The sequence below is a fragment of the Mus caroli genome, unplaced genomic scaffold (assembly GCF_978045245.1).
Source record: "Mus caroli unplaced genomic scaffold, Mus_caroli_1 scaffold_1, whole genome shotgun sequence".
NCBI classification, from domain to species: Eukaryota; Metazoa; Chordata; class Mammalia; order Rodentia; family Muridae; genus Mus; species Mus caroli.
This window is the reverse complement of record NW_028227256.1, coordinates 180489365-180512306: the sequence shown is the minus strand read 5'-3', so window position 1 is coordinate 180512306 and position 22942 is coordinate 180489365. Positions and strand designations below refer to the sequence as shown.

General features: G+C 47.5%; 1 protein-coding gene across 1 annotated transcript in view; it reads right to left on the bottom strand.

The window, feature by feature from the left end:
- Nucleotides 1-11413: 11413 nt before the first annotated feature.
- The window catches only part of Capn8 (calpain 8), a 66966-nt gene continuing 55437 nt past the window's right edge, over nt 11414-22942 (bottom strand). Inside the window, exons 15-21 of the mRNA XM_021159314.2 lie at nt 20912-20969; nt 19451-19515; nt 15814-15882; nt 15361-15439; nt 14714-14830; nt 13279-13337; nt 11414-11437 (exon numbers count right to left, since the gene is read on the bottom strand). Coding sequence (XP_021014973.1) covers nt 11414-11437; nt 13279-13337; nt 14714-14830; nt 15361-15439; nt 15814-15882; nt 19451-19515; nt 20912-20969 — 471 coding nt within the window. The remainder of the gene's footprint in view (nt 11438-13278; nt 13338-14713; nt 14831-15360; nt 15440-15813; nt 15883-19450; nt 19516-20911; nt 20970-22942) is intronic.

Sequence of the window (22942 nt, the reverse complement as noted above, 5' to 3'; positions counted from 1 at the left end):
AAGCCTGAGGTGAGGGCATCTGGCCTGAAGCACCCGGGGAAGATTCTGGAACATTCCCACCTGCTTTCCCAGTGAACTTCCACGCCGTCCGTTCCTTCCTGAGCACTCAGAAGCTACTGAGCCTCAGCAGTACCCTCGGAGCCTGGAATTTTCAGAGCCTCAGAAGACTGGAGGTGCACGGGTGTGTGTGTGTGTGTGTGTGTGTGTGTGTGTGTGTGTGTGTGTGAGAGAGAGAGAGAGAGACAGCTGTGTTCATGCTGCTCAAAGGAGCATTTGATGAAACAACTCTAAGAAGCCTGCTAAACCTCAGACTCCTCAGGCTTGAAATTAATTCATGGAGGGCAGGCAAGCCTCCAGATCAGCAGGAGACTGAAACTCTGCCACTAACCTGCAGCAGCAACCTCTGAGCTCAAGGCTGGCCTCTTAGAACCTGGGCTTCCCACCTGTATCCCAATGACCCTCCCAATGACCCGGAAAGCATGTGTTTGCTATCAGCCTATTTTACAGACAAAGGCACAAACTGATGGCAAGCTATTCCCATCTGCTTGGAGATGTTTGAGTAAATGAAGGGATTACTCACAGGAAATTTCTGCCTGGAAAGACCCTCTTGGGCATAAGGAAGAATTAACAGGACTTTAAATCTAGTGTGCTTTTAAAAAAATTTTTCTTTCTTTCTTTCTTTCTTTCTTTCTTTCTTTCTTTCTTTCTTTCTTTCTTTCTTTCTTTCTTTCTTTCTTCCTTCCTTCCTTCCTTCCTTCCTTTCGCTCTTTCTTTCTTTCTTTCTTTCTTTCTTTCTTTCTTTCTTTCTTTCTTTCTTCCTTCCTTCCTTCCTTCCTTCCTTCCTTCCTTCCTTCCTTTCTTTCTTTCTTTCTTTCTTTCTTTCTTTCTTTCTTTCTTTCTTTCATTCAATGATATCCCTTCCCACGTGTCTAAGGACAGCTAGCCTCGTGCTCGGTGGCCTTGAGTGAGGTGCCTGTAGCATGCGCTCAGCTGGAGGAGCACGGGCTTCTGGGTGTTCCCTTTCGTTTGTCCTGCTGGAGAAGGGTCTCTGACCCTGAGTGCTAGGTACACCACTCCACCCCTGAACTCTACCCAGCTCAGGCTGGAACTGTCTGAAAGCTTGGGGGTGGGGGTAAGAAAGGAGTGGGAAAGAAAGAGGAGCTTTTAGAAGCCAGGAAGGGCATGCTCCTTGCAAGACCTGTTTCCCATCCCGGGAAGCAGCTCTGAGAAAGAGAAAGACTAAGAAAGACTGCGACTGCGCATGGGCTCTGGACTAGCTGTGGGCGCTAGGCAGAGGCTTTTTTAGCCCAGACAGTCCCGCAGGTATCAGGCCCAGGAGACAGAGACCTCCTCCAAGGATAGGCGGGCTTGGAAAGCCTCCCTGTCGGAGTGAAAATGAGAGAAGCTTTCCCACTCTGCTGTGCCCTGTTAGGCACACAGTGCGCCCCTCCCCCCGGCGGGGGAGGGGGCAGATAGAATGGGAACCCTGCCTGAGATTTAATTAGACTGAGAAACACCAGCGTTCTTTTAAAACTCCAGTTATTCCTTGCTCACTCAATGGCACGAGAAAAAGAAGAGAGGTTTTTTTTTTTTTCCTGTAGATTAAAAAGTATACGATGAGGAAGGATTTGAATTTCCACCCGAATAGGCCAACTATAAAAAAGAAATCAATGTTAACGTCAATCAATGACATTTGAATGGAGATTGGTTACTAAAGGTGATTAAAGAGTTATTAATTTTGTTGCTTTGACAAGGGGCTGCAGCTGTATAGTAAAGTCTCTTTTCACAAGGAAGCATACAATAAAGTAAAATGTCAGATAGCTGACATTTTACTCTAGCAAAAATTTTGTCTTCAGCACACACACAAAAACCCCAACAGATATGGAAAGCATTAAAAATTGTTCAGTGTAATTGTATATAGGGCTTTGTTATACTGCTTCAATTTTATTTATATTATACTTGTATAAATATATAAATAATGGCATTTTATAAGTTAGTCACTATAGAAAATAATGTATAGGGAACTGTACATGGTGCTATACATGTATAATAATGTATAGCTGTACATGATGATACACCTCTATGATAATGTATAGGAAGCTGTTCATGGTAGTACACATGTATGATAATGTATAGTGGCAGTACATGGTGATACACATGTATGATAGTGTATAGGAGCTGTACATGGTGATACACATGTATGATAATGTATAGGAGTTGTACATGTGATACACATGTATGATAATGTATAGGGAACTGTACACGGTGATACACATGTATAATAATGTATAGGGAGCTGTACATGGTGGTACATATGTGTAATAATGTATAGGGAGCTGTACATGGTGGTACACGTGCATAACCCTGGCAGTTGGGATATGTACACAGGACAATAACTGAAGTTGCAACCACGTCAGGAGACTTGTCTCATCCCTAGCAATGGGTAGGGATGCAAGCAAGTAGAGCATCTGCCTGGCATGAGGAGCCATCCAAAGAAGAGGGAAGGAGGCTGGGGGAGGGGAAAGAGAGGGGAAGGAAGCCATGAAGGAGAAAAGAGGAGAAGGGGGAGGGAAGGGAGATGGGCTGGTGGCACAGCAGAGTAATAGAGAATGTACTTGTTAAGAATGAGGCTTTGGACTCCGGGCAGTGGTGCACAGGCCTTTACTCCCAACACTTGGGAGGCAGAGGCAGGCAGATTTCTGAGTTCGAGACCAGCCTGGTCTACAGAGTGAGTTCCAGGACAGCCAGGGCAACACAGAGAAACCCTGTCTCAAAAAAAAAAAAAAAAAAAAAAAAAAAAAGAGGCTTTGGGCCCCAAGTTCAATTCCTGGTATCATGAAAGTATTGAATTTACGAAGAGTAAGTTACACATAAAGGATTAAGTGTATACACACACACACACACACACACACACTTACACAGTGTTCAGTAACTCGAGAGCTTTGCACATCTTAGCATGCTACAACTAAGCTGTGTCCCAACACTTCCTTTACTCTTCATTTTAGCTGCCCAGGCAGGCCTAGAACTTGTGATCCTCCTCTTCATCCTCCTGAGTCGGGTGGCATTACAGGCCCGCACCAGTCATCTTGGCAGAATTTCTTAAGTACCTGTAGTTGGCAGTTTAATTACAGCTTTTCCCACGTGCTTGTAGTCCCCACATCTGCTTTGTGGGTGACAGAAAGAGGAGACACATCAGCAGCTTTAAATAGCCCTGTGGAGGGGGGACAGTGCCTCTGCCTTGTTTCCACTCCCGCAAGAGGCCCTCCTTCAGCAACTAATGAACCAAGACAGGCCTCCCCAAGTTTCGAGGAGCCAACATCTGTCTCTACAAGATACAAACTCCTCATTATTACCTTGTCCCCAACTGGTGAGCTCTCCTCCTCCGTTCAGCTGCCACCAGCGAATGGCTAATGTGTCCCTTCCCAAAGACAAATGGCACAGGCAGGAAACTCATGCTGGCCCACCAGACAGACACTTCCCTCTATCCTTGTTCTGTTAGTCTGTCCACATTCAATGTTGCAGGTTACACAGCTCAGTAACAACAGACATCCCTCACAGTCTTAGAGTCTAGGAAGTCCTCGGTGCTGGTGCTGGAAGATTCGATGTCTGGTGAGAACATAGTTCCTGATTCCTAAAGGTCTGACTTTCTATTCTCCTCACATGGTGGTAGAATCAAGTAGCTCTCTGGGATCCCTTTATATGAACACTAATATATACTTATGTATGTTCCACGGTCATGCTATAATTAGTTCTAATAACACTACATCTAATTAATGAGTTTTGGGGAGGGCACACAAACTCTATAGCACCTGCTATGCATTAGATGGGCTTACAGTCACATGGGAGCTAAAAAATAGAGTAACAATGACAGATAAGTCCCATTAAATGAGCCCTGCGCTGACATTACCTTTTCTGATATCAAAGAGGTCATGGATAAGCAGGCTTGGTCCCTCCCTGACTGTTTCACAAGCCATAAAGTCACCCAGTCTGACTCAGAGGACATGATTAAGGCACAGAAGGGAGGCAGGGTCATCTATGTCTTGGGGCTTTTGTGGGAGAAGAACAGACAGGCAGTGGTGCAGAAGAATGGTGGACAGCGGTGTCCTGGGGCGGGGCTGTAAGTGGATAGGACTCATGAGATGTGCAGCATGTAAAAATGAAGAGATGATGGACATCTGAGGACCCGGGCAGGTTGAACTGGACAGAAGGAAGTCAAGCAATGAGGCCTGGCTAAGTAGAAAATGCACAACGGACAGGAGGAGGAAGGCTTTGTCCCGGAGACACACTGAAGAGCAACTACATTGGAGGGAAGCTGGGAGCCAGGGAGGGACCACCCAAGCGAAGCCAGGTGGGTTGGACCTAGGTGCAACCCTGCAGAGCGAGCTTGGAAGGCCCTCCCATGGTCTGTGGATGGATGGACTGTGCGTCAGATTCTCCCCAGCCTTGTTTCAAGCTGCTTCTGTGATTATCCATAATTGCAATAAGCCCTGCCTGGGCAGGAGGATGTGAGGAGAAAGCTAATTCACAAGGCTGTCTCCACGTGATGCTCTTGCTGCTATAAAGTTGCACAGAATACTAGGTGCACTCAGAATGCCTCCCACCTAAATGCCAGCCTCGCAGTTCCTGGGGGGCTCCAATGTGTCTGGGGTTTGTGTGTGGTCTTTGTTCCTTCCTGTTGACTAACAAGCAGTAAAGGGTGCCTTTAAAAAGTGAAATGAATGGCTGAGTGACAAGGGGGGAATTCCTTACAATTAAGTGATGAGGAGCCCTGCCCCTCCACCCCTGGATATCCCTCTTAGCTGAGTTAAGCACCCCACTAAGCCCCTTTATTCTCTTTGTGGGAATTGGGAGGCTTCAGGAGCTCTCCAAGAATGAGTGCACATATCAAAGACCTGATGGTTTGAGGACCAGCCCACAGGGCCCCAGCTCCCTCTGCTCTGGCATGGGGCTGGGGTTGGGGGTGGCAACAGAAGCACTCAGCAGGGAGCCTGAAGGTGTCACACGTTTCTAAGAGAAGCACACCCTTCACACTGCATGGAGTCCTGGTTTCTTCATATCTGCCTGTCAACTGTATCAAGGCTGGGCTCCTGATGCTGTAAACTCCTGTGTCCTCTGAATGTGACCAGTGAAAACCCATCTGATCTCCCTGGAAACCCAATGAAATCCATGATGGTCAGAGTCTCCCTTGGCAATGATGTCATCTCATTGATTATCTTCTTTGTGCCAGGCACTGCACTAGGCTGGGGAAGCGGGGAGACCAGGAGAACATGATTCCTGCATCCACTATCCAGTGGGAACATGGAAGGCCAGCTAGTCAACATGCTTATTTGGTAGTGTGGCATGGGCTTCGATGGGGACATGTGGGATGCTATGGAGACACTGTCTCCTGAGATGCAGCTGCATCTAAGGGAGGCTTTTGTGTGGATATGGGTATAGCCTAGGCCCACATCTTTTTTTTTTTTTAAAGATTTTATTTATTTATTATATGTAAGTACACTGTAGCTGTCTTCAGACACTCCAGAAGAGGGCGCCAGATCTCGTTGCGGATGGTTGTGAGCCACCATGTGGTTGCTGGGATTTGAACTCTGGACCTTCGGAAGAGCAGTCGGGTGCTCTTACCCATTGAGCTAGGCCCACATCTTAAGACTTGGTTCCCTAGATGGTGCTGTTGAGTGATGGTAAAATCTGTACAAGGTAAGGTCTTAGGAGAGACCTTAAGGTTGTGTATTCAAAGGGGACTTGGGACTCCACCAGTGTTCTCATGGCACATGATGTAACTTCTTCACTTCCCTGCTTGCTCCTGCTACAACATACCACTGTTCCTGGGGGACTAAAGGTATGAGATTGCCTGGTTTGGGATAAGAACCTCCAAACTACAAAGAAAATAAACATTTCTCTTTATAAATATATCACCTCGGTATTTCATTACAGTGACAGGAAGCCAGCTAAAGCAGGGAGCAAGGAGAGGCCATGTCTAAAAGCAACATTTCTAATGCCTTCATCTGGGAGGAGAGCAGAGAAAGAAGCCTGAAGCGAACTCTCAAGAGTTACCGTGCAAGGATCCTCAGCCCACCCCATGGTGGAATGTAAGACATCAAAGCAAATGCCACTTTTGTAATGAGCCGGTTTTATTACCAATCCATTCCCTAAAGTAAGTGAAGCCCGCAGGCTTAAAACAAAATACTTGCAGGTTGATTATAACACAGCTACATAAAACTATGCCACATTTCCCAAACACTCTACATACCCAATAGGTTCCATACATTGAACTCAGAATTTGTATCTATTTCCAAGCTAGAGATAGGAGGATGTGGTTGTCTCTCACAGCATTAGGCAATGACAGCAAGCCACAGCTCTGGATCAGGGAGGGACTTGTTCACAAGGAGGATTTGAGAAGATGCCTTGGGGTATTGTTGGCAGGGCTTCTGGACACAGGCATTTAGAAAATACCAACATGTCGTCTTGGTCTGCTTTCTATGACTTTGGTAAACACCAAGACCAAAAGCAGCTTGGGGAGGAAAGAGTTAGTTCTTTACAGCTTCCAGTTCCTTATGAAAGGAACTCAGGACAGGAACTCAAAACAGAAACCGAGGCAGAGGAGGCAGAGGCCATAGGGGAGCATTACTTACTGGCTTGCTCTCCAGGACTCACTCAGCCTGATTGCTTATACACCCCGGGACCCCCTGCCCAAGGTGGCCCTGTGCACGGTGGCTGGAACTTCCCATGTCAAACATTAATGAAGAAAATATCCACAGACATGTCCACAGATGTCCCCACAGGTCAGTCTGATGAAGTCAATATCTTGATTGAGGTTCCTTCTTCCAAGTGACTCTAATTTGTGTGTAATTGGCACTGGTCAGCACAACTGAACGCTAATCAGTTTGACATTCAAACGCGTCAGTCTCAAACCATAACCTTTTCTTACTTGTTTATCCCCAGTATTCCCAGTTGCTATCACAATATAAAATACAATCCAACTTTAAAAGTTCCACAATCTTTAAAAAGTGGAAATACTTTAAAAGGTCAGTCTCTTTATAACATCCCCAAATCTCTTAATCGTGAGCTCCCTCACAATTAAATAAGGCACAAAGTTTTTTATTCCAAGAAGGAAGAACAGTTGGATCAAGGCAAAACCAAGCTCAGTGATACAAGACTCTTATTGACTACAGCTGAATTTTCAGCTTTAGAAAGCTAGCGTTGATTGTCCTGTTGCAGAAAAGGTTTCACTTCACTGTTGCTGGTCTCTTATTAATCATAGCTGATCCTTCAGTCCCAGCTTCCCAGCAACCACAGACTCTTAATTAAAAATATCATACGAACGACCCTGATCGGATTTTTGCTTCATGCTAAAACTTCACAAACCAGGCCTCTGCTGTCTGCATTCCATCCAGTGCTCTCTTCCGAGCTCACACAGAACATCCATTAAGCTCTGAGGGCGAATGACTTTTCTAGCCCAGGTTACAAGCATGTCCCTAGTCCTCCCTCAAAATGGCATGGTCAGGCCTCCTGCAAGAGCCCACTCGCCAGGACTAGTTTATGTCCTGCTTTGCTTTCCATTGCTGAGACAAACATGATGCCCAAAAGCAACCTAAGAAGGAATAGACTTACTTCAGCTTACAGTTCAGAGTGGCTCCCAAAGGGAAGTCAGGGCAGGAATGCAAGCATGAGCTATAGAGGGACACTGCTGACTGCCTTGTCTTCCATGGCTTGCTTAGCCAGGTATAAGTAACCCAGGACCACCTGCACAGGGGTGGCACCTTCACTTATCCTGACGATGGTCTGCAACCTGCAAGCCGAAATAACACCCTCTCTCCCCAGGTAGCTTTTGGTAATGATGTTTATCATAGCCACAGACAGCAAAACAGATCCATGTTTGAACCACAGGTTCATGTTTGAGCATTCAGCCCCACCTCATGCCCCTCCCCTTACCCTTCCTTTCAGGGCTAGGGAGTGAATCCAGGCCTTCCCTACATGCTAAGCAACACGAGCCATCATCTCAGGGCCTTCTTACTTTTTGAGATTGTCACATTAAGTTTTCCAGGCTGGCCTTGAACTCATTCTGTAGCCCACATAGGCCTTGAGTTCTCCGTTTGCCTGCCTCATCACCTGAGTAGTGGGGATTTCAGGCCTGTACCATCAAGTCTGTAACACTGTTTTGAGAGCTGTGGAACCTTTAGGATGTGGGTCCTGGCTAGGCTAAAGGGACACTTTGGGCAAATCTTTGAAGACTATGTGCTTCTGGTTCCAGCCATTTTGTCCTGTTTCTTGTCTGAGACTGATGTGAAGACCCAAGGCCATACATTCTCATCTCTGTAAACTCTGCAATGTCTTACTCATAAGGGTGGAATGGAAGTTCTGGGATCATAAGCCAAAATAGACCTTTTCTCTTTAAGTTATTGTTAGAGTCTGGGGCTGGCCACTGCTGGGATGAGTTTGACCATGTGATTCTCAGACTGTTGGAACTGGTTTGCAGGAGGCATTTGAAAGATTTTAGAACTGCAGGCTAGAGAGTAGCTAGGATCGTGTGAATTCTGCCCAATGATAGGTTCTGGTTGGAAGGCAGAAGATCAGAATGGCAATAGGACCATGGACAGTAAGGGCTGTGCTCATAACACTCCTGACAGATATGAAGACCTTATTGGGGAGCAGGACTCAAGGTCGTTCATGGTACACCCTGACCAAGAACCTGCATTGATTTCACCCAGGTCTTTAAGGCCTAGTTCATCTGGTAGAGGAAATTTCAAGACAGTTTGACACCCAGGCTGTGGCATGGTTATCACTGGCTGTTTTTAACCAAATTTACAGTGTGGAGCCACCGAAAGCAAAGACTTGAGTAGAAGAGTGTGTAAATCATTCAGAAAATGAGTCTGACTATTGTTAGCGTGGTGAACCATGTGAGTGAACACTGCAGGCAAATCACGGTAGTTGTTAAAGTCAAATTGAGAGCTTTGCCGGGGTTGAAGGGATGGGGAGGGGGTGTGTGGCAGACAGGCCTCTAGGTAAAGATCCCACCTATTGGAGACTGCAGGGTATAAACTCAGTTGAAAGACCTATATTTCAAATGTGAGTTCCGATAAAGGAGTGCCTAAAGGGGCACTCAGGGATTACTTCCCCAGGCTAAGCCTTTTGGGTATGCAGAAGCCACCACAGCCATGGTCATTAGAATCCTGGCTATATCCTGAGTCGGAAGCAGAAATCAGTGTCATCTGCGTCTGCATGGCACTGAGTTTTCAAGCACAAAGAGTATAATCTTAGCGATGGAATGCTTTGCTATGAGATGCCAGAGAAAAGCCTAAGGCCAGGAAATGTGTAGCAGCTTCGGGCTCCCCATAGGACCTCCTGACGAGGCTGTTGAGGTGGGGCCCAAGTTTCAGTGACGACTTCAGGATACTGAAAACACCAAGAGCAGGTGACATCTGCTGATAAAAGCTATAGGCAGTAATTGGAGGTGGCCCTCAATTTTCTCACCAGCAGCACAGAGCCCGGTGTTCGCTTGTAAGCAAAACTCACCTGACCCGCATTAGCTCTCTTAGCTGCTTATCAGCTAAGAACATTCCGAGTCTCTAAGGAAGGAAGTTCTGGTCTCCCATACACCATGAGTACTCAAGCAGCAGGGACAGAAGAGGAGGGGCCACCCCAGTCCCTTGAAGCTCAGATGATGTCATCATAAGCCCCATTTGCTAGACTCGGACCTATGTAATTTACTGTTTCCATGCTTGGCTTTGGTCTAATCTCTCCTTACTGGCGTCTCATCCTGCCCTCTGTACCACTCTGTACTGAAAGTATCTAACCTGTTAATTTTGTAGATGCTCACAGTTAAGAGTTTGCCTCAAGTCTCAGAAGAAATGTTAAACTTTCCAACAGGGTTGGGACTGTTGCAACTATGGAAACTTTTGAAACTGGACTGAACGTCTTTTGTGTCCTGAGATGGCCTGTGCTTCACGGGGCAGGGGCAGAATATTTTTACTTGAATGTGAAATATCCCCAAAAGGTCATGGTTTGAATGTCCAGGCTGCAGCTTGTGGAAGTATTGTGAGGAAGGCTATGGGACCTTTCCGAGGTGGACGAGCTTGTGGATGCGAGGCAGTAGGGACGGTCCCCCGACTTTGGGTACTGGCTGGTGTGCTGGGCTCCTTGTCTACCGCCATGCTGTATGGAGCTAAGTCCTCTGCTCCCACTGTCATGGACTCTCTATGCCCTCCCTCCTGGGGGTCTAAAACTTCTGAAGAGGGTGAGCCAGCATAAACCTTCCTCTCTTGAGTTGCCTCCATCCGGTCACATTGTATCATTTTGTCACAGTGAGAAGCAACTAGCGCTGCTCCTCCCCCTACTGAATCTAGGAGATCTGAAGTCAGTTGAAAGCCTTCTGGTGAATCACCATGCTTTCTGGTCAAAATCCTACAAGGAACACTCCTCAGTCTCTTCTGCTAAAACAGAAAACTAGAACTCAGTCAGACTAATACAGGAGTCAGGGTACCGGCTCCCTTATACTTTGTTTGGAAGGCCGTATGGAGACAGTGCTCTCGTGTGGTGGCGGCTTGAATGAGATGTTCTCCATGGTCACAGGCATTTGAATACTTAGTCCCTGGTGGGTTAGGGGGATATGGCCTTTCTGAAGAAAGTATGTCACTGGGGATGGGCTTCCAGAACTTAAACTGCTTGTGGGTCAAGATGAAAACCCTCGGCTTCCTGCTTCTGACAGTATCACTTCACTCTCTGCTCTGGAGCCATAAACCCAAATAAGTTCATTGTCCTCTAAGTTGCCCTGCTCAAGGTGTTTTGTCACAGCAATAGCTAACACGTCTGTCTACACGCAGAGATGCTACAGATGTGGTCTCAATTTCCTCACCAGCAGCAGACAGCCCTGTGTTCACAAGGCAGCAAAACTCACCTGAACTGCATCAGTCCTCCAGCTGCTTATCAGCTGACTACAATCCCTGTCTCTAAGGAGGGCGGTTCTCATCTCCCCTACTCCTGGCCTGTGCCCTTTCTCCAGTTCTCATCTCCCCTACTCCTGGCCTGTGCCCTTTCTCCACATTACTGAAACTCTGCCCTCCCCCCAAGAGCCCTCAGAAGCAGTCTTGCTTCCAGCAGGAGCTTCAAGCCAAGTCTTTTCCCATAGCATTGAAGCCCAGGTTGCCTTCACATTGTATATCTCCAGAGGAAGGCAGAAACCATCCTGGCCCACAACTTTAATTGATTGCTTTCCTTCTGATGGGCCCTGGGATCAGCTTAAATAGCTCATAGCTCAGTGCTGCTGAGGATATGGGGCTCCCCAGACTGCTCTGTGTCTCGGGATCAGTGATTGGCTGGACAATACAGCAGTCAGTAAATGACACTTGAGGATACACGTTCATAAGATTGCAAAGAGACAGGCTGGAGGCAGGGAAGTTGTTGATGTCCAAACAGAGGGTCAGACCAGAGCACAGCACAGCCACTGCAAAAGAAGAGACACGCTTAGTGCACGGGTTCTAGGGAGTGTGTGGGCTTTGGCCACAGATGCCCTCCTGCCTCATAGATCACCACTTGTCACAGAAAATGCCACTTAGAAAAGACTCTGCCCCCAAAGGGGCCTCCGAAAGTAGGTGTGTCAATGAATAGTGGACCATGTCTGTCCACAAGTTACACACCTGTGATTTAACCAAGGGCAGATTAAAAATCTCCAGAAAAAGAACTACACCCGTGTTGAATATGAACAAATTTCTTGCCTTGTCATTCACTCCCTAAATAATGCAGAGAGACAGTTCTTTACCCAGCCTCGGCATTATTGTAGTGTCTTAGGCATTCTGTTTATTGTATTAGGCATCACCAATAAATCCTCCAGAGAGGATTTAGAGTGTGCAAGCAAATAGTATGCCATTTTATACAAAGGTCTGATGCAACCAGGTATCGTAGGAAGGTTCTGGAACTAAAGCCTCATAAAGGACAACTATATTCACACACACACACACACACACATATTTTACAGACATCTATACTTACGTCTCTATATTTTTACATATGTGAATATATTCCTAAATTTATATCTTTATTATATATATATATGTATATGCATTCCATATGTATGTATATATTCCTGCATTTATATCTGTATTTCACATATATGCATATATGTTCTTATATGTATGTATGCATGCTTGTATGTATACTCCTGCATGTACACTTCATTTGTGTCCTACACTAATTCCCAGGTATCCACAGGAATCCACAGATATGTTGTAAGGAAAGCTTTCTTTTGATCTTAGGAAATAATCATTAGCATTCCCATTAACAAGAAAATAAAAAGCAGTTGGACTCAGAACATGTCAGGAGGGTAACTGAGCCCTCGAACATGGCAGGGAGGGTGATAACCCAGTCTTCTAACATAGCAGGGAGGGTGATAACCCAGTCCTCTAACATAGCAGGGAGGGTGATAACCCAGTCCTCTAACATAGCAGGGAGGGTGATAACCCAGTCCTCTAACACAGCAGGGAGGGTGATAATCCAGTCCTCTTACTTGGCAGGGACAGTGATAACCCAGTCCTCCAGTTCCACTGCCTCAGAAGCCTTGAGCCACGTCTGCAGCGACAGTCTCTGTTACCCAGGGTTTGCCCCTTACAGGCACTGACTGGCACTTTCTGCATTAAGCACACTGTGATGTATGCACGATAAGAACACTCATTTACTTCATACCTTCATTCTCCCTCATTGGAGACTCAGTTTGGGCTTCAGGTGCCCCCTATATGTTAATTCAGAAGTCCCAGAAATCAGGCATTTTATATTATGTCTACATCCCCCACCAGACACCAATGAACCTACAAGTCCATCCCAATTAACAAGAGTTTGCATCTTTGAAATGATTTTCGATAGAGCTAACTATAGATTCACCTTTAAGATAAAAGGATGAAAGAGGTGGGGTGGTGGTGGTGCACACCCTTAATCCCAGCACTTGGGAGGCAGAGGCAGGCAGATTTCTGAGTTCAAGGCCAGCCTGGTCTACAGAGTGAGTTCCAGGATAGCCAGAGCTACACAGAGAACCTCCCCCCTCAAAAAAAAAAAAAAAAAAAGGATGAAAGAGGTAAGAGGGGACCCTTGATTAAATTATTTAATAAATGGATTAAATGTTTGACTAACTTCTTAAAACACTACCCATCCCTTCTCCTAGTGTCCACCACAGAACATTCTGGGGATATGCATGGCAGTAGCTGGTTCAGAGGGGTAACCATGGCAGAGCACCCATTCTGTCCAGGGGTTTCAAAGTCAGTCTATGAGAAATTCCTCGAGCCTTGGGTCATTTACCTCAGCCAGGGAGAGCTGTACAATGCCATTCTGGTCCTTATCCAAGAGTCTGAACAGTTCTGAAACACCAGAGAAGGATGAAAATTAGCCATGTCTGTTCCAGGGTTTTGGAAGATCAGAGAACTGCCTCTGACCAACTCATGCCAAGCTACAACCCTCCGTACCACTCTTCCCTTCTACACCCTGTCCTCCAGATCTGACGCCTGGGATGAGCAGTGAGGTTGAATTTTGGTGGCAGTACATGTCTCCCAGACAGAATGGGAACCCTAACCCTAACCCTAACCCTAACCCCAACCCCATCCCTAACCCCAACCCCAACCCCAACCCCAACCCCATCCCTAACCCTAACCTCAACCCCATCCCAAACCCTAACCCTAATCCTAACCCCACCCCCATCACTAACCCTAACCCTAACCCCATCCTAAACCCTAACCCTAATCCCACCCCTAAACCTAACCCTAGCCCTAATCCTAACCCTAACTCCAACCCCAACCCCATCCCTGACCCTGACCCTAACCCTAACCCTAACCCTAACCCCAACCCCATCCTTGACCCTGACCCTAACCCCAACCCCAACCCCATCCCTAACCCTGACATGACCCTGATCCTGACCCTGACCCCAACCCCGACCCCAACCCCAACCCCATCTCTGACCCTGACCCTGACCTTAACCTTGACCCTAACCCTAACCCCGACCCCAACCCCATCTCTGACCCTGACCCTGACCTTAACCTTGACCCTAACCCTAACCCCAACCCCAACCCCATCCCCATCCCCAACCCTGACCCTGACCCTAGCCCTAACATTGTGAGCAGGATGCCCCTCTGGACCCCCCTCTTCAGAGGTGGTTTCTTTGGTGAGTGGGTTGAGGATGGTCCAGTCTCTGCTCTATCTCTAGCCAACTGATATTTCACCCCTAAGACTTTCCACCTTGCACTCACCTTGTGTGGGGAAGGTCCCGCCCTTAAAAAGATATCCCACTGATGACAAGATAACAGCACCCTAACACCCAATGTGGAAGAAGTGCAATTACTGCCCCCTTGACAGAACCTTCCTTCTTCCTGGAAGGTGGTTCGGCCTCTCAAACGACCCTCGTGGTGACATACAGGTGAATCAACACTAGAAGCTCATAAGACGGGACCCTTGAAAGACTCAGTACCTTGGTCTAATGACTTTGCATAGCTCAGTAATCAAGATAGCAGAGCTCCAGGTCTCCAAGGAAAGGTAGCCTTGGCTCTTAGATATGAACAGCTCAGACATCTGTAGCCCCTAAAGTGTCTATCGTCCCATCCTCATGAATATCAGTTATACAAATCTCATCTATACTTTAGACCCCAGGCTCCAAAATAACCGTCAGGCCTGACCTCCTGGCCCAAACCCCCACAATGCTCTGTGTCTCTGAAGAAAAGAAGAGGGGCAACAAAAACAGGCTTACTGAACAGGATCTCCAGGCGGATCATACAAGCCACAAAGCCGTCAAAGTCAACGCCAAGTTTGCTGCATGCATACCTCGTGGCAATGGTCTGCTGCACCTGGTTGTTGAGGGTGAAACCTGATGCCCAAGAGAGACTATGTCATTCATGGGTGGTGCGAAGGTCTTCCCATTTTCCTGATAGACTTCAAGGGGATGACACCACAGGGGCCATCCGTGATTCTGTGGAAACCTATAAAGCAGGACTCCTCTGCCTCTCCCAGGAAATCCCAGTGGAGGCCCTGCCAATAAGTCCCTCCAGTTTCAGAGAAGTTTCATCAGCCCCTTCCCTACAGCAGCCCAGCCCTGGGGCAGTCATAGCTACATACCCACAGTATGTGAACATAGAAATGGTGAGGGTTTTTGTATCAATGCAGAGCCCCACACCTTGTAAATGCTACCACGGCCTCAGCAACAGGCATAAGGCAGAGCCCTGAGCATCCCTCCTCCCTGGATAGGATGGATCTTCAGCAAGACTTTGTTGTCATGCTGGCGCTCAGTGTAAGAAAGCTCTTGGGAAAGACGTTTAGGCCTCCCCAGCATGAGAACATGTGCTATTTCTGGTGAGTGCATCTGGGCCCTAAGATCTCTGCTACAGGATGGCTCATCACCTGCTTTCTTGAGAGCTGTCCTCATCTCATGAGCATCAATGGTCCCTGCACGGCTGTGGTCCATTTCTTGGTAGATCTCCTGAAGCCAGAGAGAAAGTTCACATGAAAACAGCATTGACAGTTCTGTCCCTATCGAATCCTCTCCTGAGAGGCCAAGGATGCACTCAAGAGAGGCTGTATTGCCATCTCCAAAGAAACTCTGGAACACATAGAAATGGAGCTAATGTCAGTGGCAGGCTTTGTCTTCTGCACGAGACTCTCATTAAAGAGGTCAGCATCAGTGTCTGCCCTTGCCTTTGCCTCCCTGGCTCCTTTCTGAACAGTGTACCTAGGTGTGGTTTTGACCAGAGTCTAGAATCTAGAACACCCCAGGAATGAGTATTACAGAGGGTCAGGAGGAAGGAAAGGAGCCTGGGCCCAGAGAGATGCCCTTCTCTCCCCAGAGGTAGTTACCCGGTACTTGCAGATCTTCAGCCAGAGAGTCTTGAACTCCACCGGTCGCAGGCTTCCTGTCCCATCACCCTAAGTTTGTTAAAGGTCAATATGGACAAGCTCTGAGTCATTACTGAGTTCCTCTCTCTTGTGAGCTGGCATTGGTGCCTTGAACCCTTGGTAAACCTTCCATGTTTGCAGCAAGCCACACAATGGGGTGATGGTGGGAAGCAAACTCAACTTTAAGATTAAAAGGTTCAGTACTCACTACACGGGCCAGGTGCAGAGGTAGGAACAAAGATCCACATGGGACTAAAGCCTCCTATAACAGCTCTGATTGGCCACACCCTTGCTATCCTAAGTGACAGCAGTTGCAGCTGTGTGTTAATATCAGACTCAGATTTCTGCGACTGGGGCAACCGCTCATTCAAATCATAATAGTATTGTCAGAATATCAACAAGAACAACAAAAACAAAACAACAACAAAACTCAGATATTACAAACACAAGGCTTTTTCAAAGGCTCTAGTAAAACCATAAGAGGGATGTGTGCTGGGGGCAGGAGGCCGTGTGGAATTTCCCATATCCAACTTATCTCCTTCGTGAGTACTCACAGAGTGCCAAGCTACACATGGGGCTTTGGTTCTCCGCTGTCCTTACCCTTGTGAATTTCACTCTCTTTTCTCACCAATCACAATAAATCTACAAACACCACTGTGTTTTGGAACAGAAACTCCTCCCCATATACTTTAGATAGCCAAATGGAAGTCTACTTTGCACCCAAGACTGTAAAGTTCTTTGCTCGTGTCTGGGACCGTGGTCACTGCCAAAGGCCCACATGGCAAAGCATGGCCTGGGGAGGTGGTGGAACTTTGATGAGATAGGCCTAGTGGAACACCACAGGTCATTGGACCCTGAAAATTATGTTGGAACCTGCCCCTTTCTCTCTGTCTCTCTCTCTGTGTCTCTCTCTGACTCTGTCTCTCTCTGTCTCTGTCTCTGTCTCTCTGTCTCTGTCTTTCTCTCTCCCCAGATGCTATGAGGAAAGTTCTTCTCATTCCCATAACTGTGTTGCCTTATCATAGGTCAAAGCAGCCAAAATCATGAGCCCGGAAAAAAAACCTTTCCACTACTTCTGCATCCTCTCAGGTATTCAGTTAACATCATGGGAGGCTGACCAACATCCTCATCCTTTCAGAGCATCCAGTCTCAGGCTGTATCTCTGATTAGTGCTGGATGCCGGTCAGATCACAGCTCACTTCCTTCCTATAACACAACCAGTCTTCACAGAGTGCTAAATGCTGACTGGAGCACAGCTCACTCCCTTACTACCACCCAGACAACCAGTCTCTGCAGAGTGCTGGGCTCAGGGAGGGGGGGCGGAATTCCACCCTGAGTGTCTTTCTACTCTTGCATCTCATATTACCTCCACAATGGCCGCACGAACTAGACAGTCTTACCCCGTTCTCTAGGGAAAGACCCTGACAGTCCAAGCACTTAGTCACTTCTCTTAATTTACATACCTGAGAAATAATAAATACAGAATGTGAACCTTTGCTTGTTCCAAAGTCCAGATAAACCTATTGAGTCAAGGTCTCCAGCACTGAAGTGTAAGCACTGGGACTTTCAGGTTCCCATGGGTGAAGGGATGCTCTAATATGTAAACATCACTCTAATGGCAGCACCACTTGGTGTAGGGTTGACTCCACAGATACAGATGTCCACAGTGGGCAGATTCACATAGGTAGACAATATGGCCTCAGCTGTCATGGAATTGGGGGGTCAGGAGAATAAAGAGTGACTGCTAGTATGAGGGCAGGATCTAGGGCGCATGAGAAAAGCGTTCTTAGCCATGTGGAAATGGCTACCCAGCTCCAAACCTAACAGAAGCCATGGAATGAACTGTACATCCCGACTAAGCATATTTTTGACATATGAACTACATCTTAATAGCCTTGACATTTTTCTAAATCTGCAAGGGCATTTTCACTGCGCAGGGAGATTTAAGCACTACCTCACACTGGAGCCAAGAGTCCAAAAGAAGGCAGAGTCATCAAGTTGGCATCCTTTGCAGCCGCAGGAGACCCGGCGTCACTAGGACAAATGGTGGGTAACTACGACAAAATCTGAGACTGAACTGAAATCAATAGAGAGCTCTGATGAGAGTGACTCTGGAACCAAGGCTCTAGCCACAGCAGAGCGGAGCCAAGTTAGTCGTCTGTGACCACAGGTTGAACTGCTAACCGCACAGCCGTGGAAAGACACAAGGGCAGAAAGGTTCCAGCACAATGCAACTAGTGAGCACTTGGAGCCCTGGGGTCACTAGACAGCCCCACCTATCCATCACTGATAACTTGTGCAGAGACTGACACACACGCCACACACACTCCCTACCACAACTCTCTGCACAAGCCCTGCCGTGTGCAATAGACAGTCACACTTACTGACTTTCTTGGAGCTGATGAAGGGGTCCTGCAGTAAGGTTGCCAGATCCAATCGTGAATGAGGCCTCCCTAGCCTAAAGGATTCACTCTCACCACCAGTTTATGGAGAATGGTTACCTGGATGTATCCCTTAAATGTCACTTTTTTTCCTTCTGTTTTAAAGACTCCTCTACATTTTTCCAGGAAGGAGGGAGCACAAGGGAGGAAATGAGAAAGGAGGCATATTTCCTGTTTCCTTTCTGTCCCAGCAAAGCTGGAGGAAGTGCTGATGGGCCATCAGTACCCCACACCTTCTGTAGAATGTCTCGGACATGGAGATCGCCCTTGCCACTCATCAGAAAAACTCCCACCTGTTTATAATAGATTGAGTGTTTGTGTCCCCCAAATCTGAGTGTTGAAATCTAGCTCCAGTGTGAGGGTATCAGGAAATGGGGCTACAAAGAGGGCCCCTGTGTGAGTGCAGCTGTGCTGTTATAAAAGGGAATCCCAGGAAAATCCTCCCCCCAGTCCTCCCACCTTGTGAAGTTACAGCCAGAAACCTGAAGACGAGAGCCCTTACTAAACAGGTCTGCACACCTTAGTCCAAGGCTTCCCAGCACCTGAACTGTAAGAAATGTCTGTTATCTATAAGCTACACAGTTTAAGGTCTTATGTAACACTATTCTGGCAAACTCTGAAAAGACTGTTCTTTAATAGGAGATGAGAGTTAAATCAGATCAGACAGAACAAATAGGTCTTATCTTGTATCATAAATCCTAAGCTATCGGTAGTGGATATCCAAGGACCACTGAAAGAAAATCATACAGTGATGGGGGGGAGCTGAGGAAGAGCTGGATGCAGATGGGGAGTAGAATGGATTTAGCAGACTGAGACACACAACATAGTGTGGAGGACGGAGGAGGGCACAGTCCCACTTGCTATTTCCAAGTTCCATAATTTTAGACCAGTCACTCAAGTGTGGAATAACTTGTGGTTGTTGTTGGTGGTGGTGGTAGTGGTGGATAAATGGGAGATAGTCCCAGGTGTGGCAAAGACAACCACAGAACGCACAAGGGTGCATTTTAACTTTAAAACTCAAACACAGTTCCTGATGTATGCTCAGTAAATGAGTTTCCTTTCTCATTTCCTCCCCTGTGCTTCCCCCTCCTTCCTGGAAAAAGGTGGAGGAGCCTTTAAGACAGGAAAAATAAAAAGATGTGACATTTAAAGGATACATCCAGCAGGCTGATCATTTCTCTGCAAGTGTTGATGTTGAATCCGTCAAATTTCATGTCTGTTCCTAAATATTTAAAAAGAAAAGAAGGTGGGAGTCAGGAATGTTTAAAGACCAGGAAAGTAAGTAATCTAGGCAGTAGAAGAGCACCAGAGAGTACAGTTTCCATGGAAAGAGGGAGAGCATCGTGGGTGGCATGGGACAGATACCCCCAGCCTCCTGGTACCCCGGGATACACTACTGACCAGCCCTGGCATTGTGCTTCAAGCTGTGGGTCTCAGATTTGGTACCCACAGATTTATGTTTCTAAGCTTTGGTTTCCTGCATCATATAATGATGCTACTTGCCACCAAGAACTGGTGAGCATCGCAGTAAGGTAAGAGAAGCTTTGTTACCAGGATGGTGTAAGCCTATCCTCCACTCCATTCTTCCCTCCATCCTCCCTGCAGCCTCTGTGGGCTCTCCCCATCACGATATGGTCTACTCTTGAGAGTAATTCCACTGGGCAGATGTTAGCATCATCATCTTCATTTATGACGCCCAGAGAGCTTATACAGTTGACCATTGACCCATAAGGGAACATAGCTGGGATTTAAAGACAGGCTTGCTGGCTCCAGGGTCACAGCACACAGTGGCTCAATGAAGTAGCCGTTGTTAACTCACAGGCATCTCTCTGGGGCTCCAGGCATCTCTCCTCTCCACTTTCACCTGTTAGAGACCTCTTCTCTGTTCTGAGCCACAGAAGGAGCAAGGGCAGAGAAGAGTGTGGAAAAGCTCTCCTAAGCGATGGCAGAGCTCTGAGCCCCAGGACACTGCTCAGGCCCCTCCCTGTCTCTGGGCTAGCATGGGAGCCCATCACCCAGCCAACTGAAGGACTTAACCCTGGATGTGCCTGCACCAGAACAGAAGGTGGCTGACTCTATACTGGTTCCAGTGGCTCACACTCAGGGAATGGCAGTGTAACTGCCCTCCTTGGGAGACAGTTTGACACTTGGGCAGTCCCCAAGGCTTGCAAAAGTCTGAAGCTTTGAACAACAGATTATTGGCAAGAACAGTCATAATCACCCTCCTACCTGTATCCCCAAAGAAGCATGGGAGGGGATCTTCGTGCAATATTAATTTTTTTGGAAAAGTGTCACGTAAATCAAATGCGGACCAGCTTTCTTTCTTTCAGGGCTTACAAATAATTGTATTTGATGTCTCAAGATTCTTGGTCCTTCAGGGTCTGGTTGCTTACCAGTGTGGGTCTCATCTCTCCCAATGCCACCTCCTCCCCAGCTTCTCCTACCTGCCACAGGTCACCTCATTGTACAGAGTGGGGGTCTCTAAAGGTCAGAGGCGACCTGAACCCCTCCTCTCAACCTGGGGTATTTCTGGCCAATCTCTGGCCCTCTCTCAGCCCCACCTGGCACCCCTCTTGGATGCCCATGGACTTTCTGATAGCCCCCAGGGGAGAACTCACGTTTAGAAAGCAATCCATTCAGAACCCTCTTGAGCTGATGAACACTGATCTCAGAATCCTAGAAAGAGCCCAAATGTGAAACGTGTCAGATCCAACAAGCTGTTTCATGGCATCCAATTAGGGCCCCCTCCCTAGCCAGACTCTAGGTCCACCAGCCTTGTGATTCTTCAAAGTATGTGATGTCTTTAGAAACTCAACGTCTCCATTTCCTCTGAGGTCCGCCATCCTGGCAGGGCACAGGAGTGTTAGTCGGGCAGAGGAGACATGGATGGTACATGCTTGGCACCTAACTCCACAGAAGGCTGCCAGCCCAGCCTCACCTGTGTTCCACAGGCTTGCTTGTATGTCAAGAAGTGACAGTGAAAATTCACACTGATGTCCCACACACCCTACTTGTGCGTTATTAAATCTTTAACAAAGCTGCATCCACACTACAGTTATGGAGCTGTGACTATAGAAATCGCCAGTCACCACACACACACACACACACACACACACACACGCACTGTCATGTATCATTGCGTGGGCTATAATGGCTTGGGGTTCACAGACACCAAGTGCCGGATTTCCCACATATGTGGGCTGCCATTCCATGCAGGAACACATTTTAGGCTGGGGTTCAGACTCATGGACTGAAGCAGCCCATGTGTGTTTGATGTGAACTCTGAAGCAGAGAGAAGAGGCACGATTTACCTCCCAGATGGAAGATGGGCCTCAGGCAGGGAGAGGAACAAGGGGCATGGTAGAAGCAATGGGCTGTGAACTAAGTTCCAGTCTGGACTCTGCCCATTGTCCGCACTGTGACCTCCTATACTCCCCTGGACAGTCCCTAGCATTGGAAAGGTGAGACTAAACCTCACAAAGCTGTGTCTCCGGGTGGCCTCCCCCGGGGCATAGGGTGGTCGGGTTTAGTGTCACACTGGAGACCTCTCTGAAAAGCTTCAGACTCAGCCATCTACCAGGAAAGAAAGGGAAGGCTCAGAGTCCATACCGGACCTTGGCTGTAACCTTCATGAGGCCTTGTGGCCTTGCACCAGCTCCCAAACCCTCTGTCACTCTTCCAGCAAGGAGGTGGATGACGACTTGTGTGCAGGCCCTTTCCCCATCGCAAGAGAGAAAAGACAAGCTTGGGAAGAAATCTAGCTCAAAATCAGTGTTTCTTCTCCGGGGTTTTGAATGTACTAAATAAAACATGCCCCTTTGGCTGCCGAGGAGACAAGCCTCTGTTGGGAAAAAGACTGGTCTGAGTGGCTGGGGAAGCGAATTGATGTATTCTGGGCTTGTAGGTTTGCTTTGCTTTGGTACAAGGGTTCTTTTCTGGTATAATTTATGTTTTTCCATCCTTCCCCAACCCCCTCTCTCTCTGACAGAGAAGTCACCATATATTCCAGGCCGTCCTCGAACTCCCAGATCATGCAATCTTCCAGCCTCAGCCCCCCAATTACGTGGGGTGGCAGACCACTGTGCTAGGCTTCCGTTCCATTCTTAAGTCTAGACAGTCTGTTGGTGCTTCCACGGGGTAGGGCGTGCCGGGGAGACAGAAAGTGATTCTTGGGATCTTTTTTTTTTTTAGCACTTTATAACCATCAAGGGTCCTCAGTCACTGTGGGACCAGTGGGCACAGACTGAATTTTGGGTGGGCTCAGACTTATGACCTCTAAAAGACAGGGGCAAAGTGAGCTTTGGACAGCTGAGCAGAGGGAGAAGAAATGGGAGACAGCTGTGCATACGCTGACCACAGTCACAGTCATACACACACCCAAATCAGGCTCGGATTCCACAGGGCGAGCACTGCTGGTCTCCCAAGTCATCGGGCTGTGTCTGTAATCCCAGGGCAGGTTAACTGAGTGACCTCCCGCTGCTGCTGGTCAATTCCCCCTCTAAAGACTATTGATTTAGAGAGGTCACACTGCCCTGGCTTCCACTCAGAGGCCCTGTCTGAAGGGACCAATTTACAAACTGAAAGGCTTTGGGCAAGACGCAGAGATTGGGCTCTTCCATTTTCTCAAGTCAGTCAACGCAGGAAGAAAA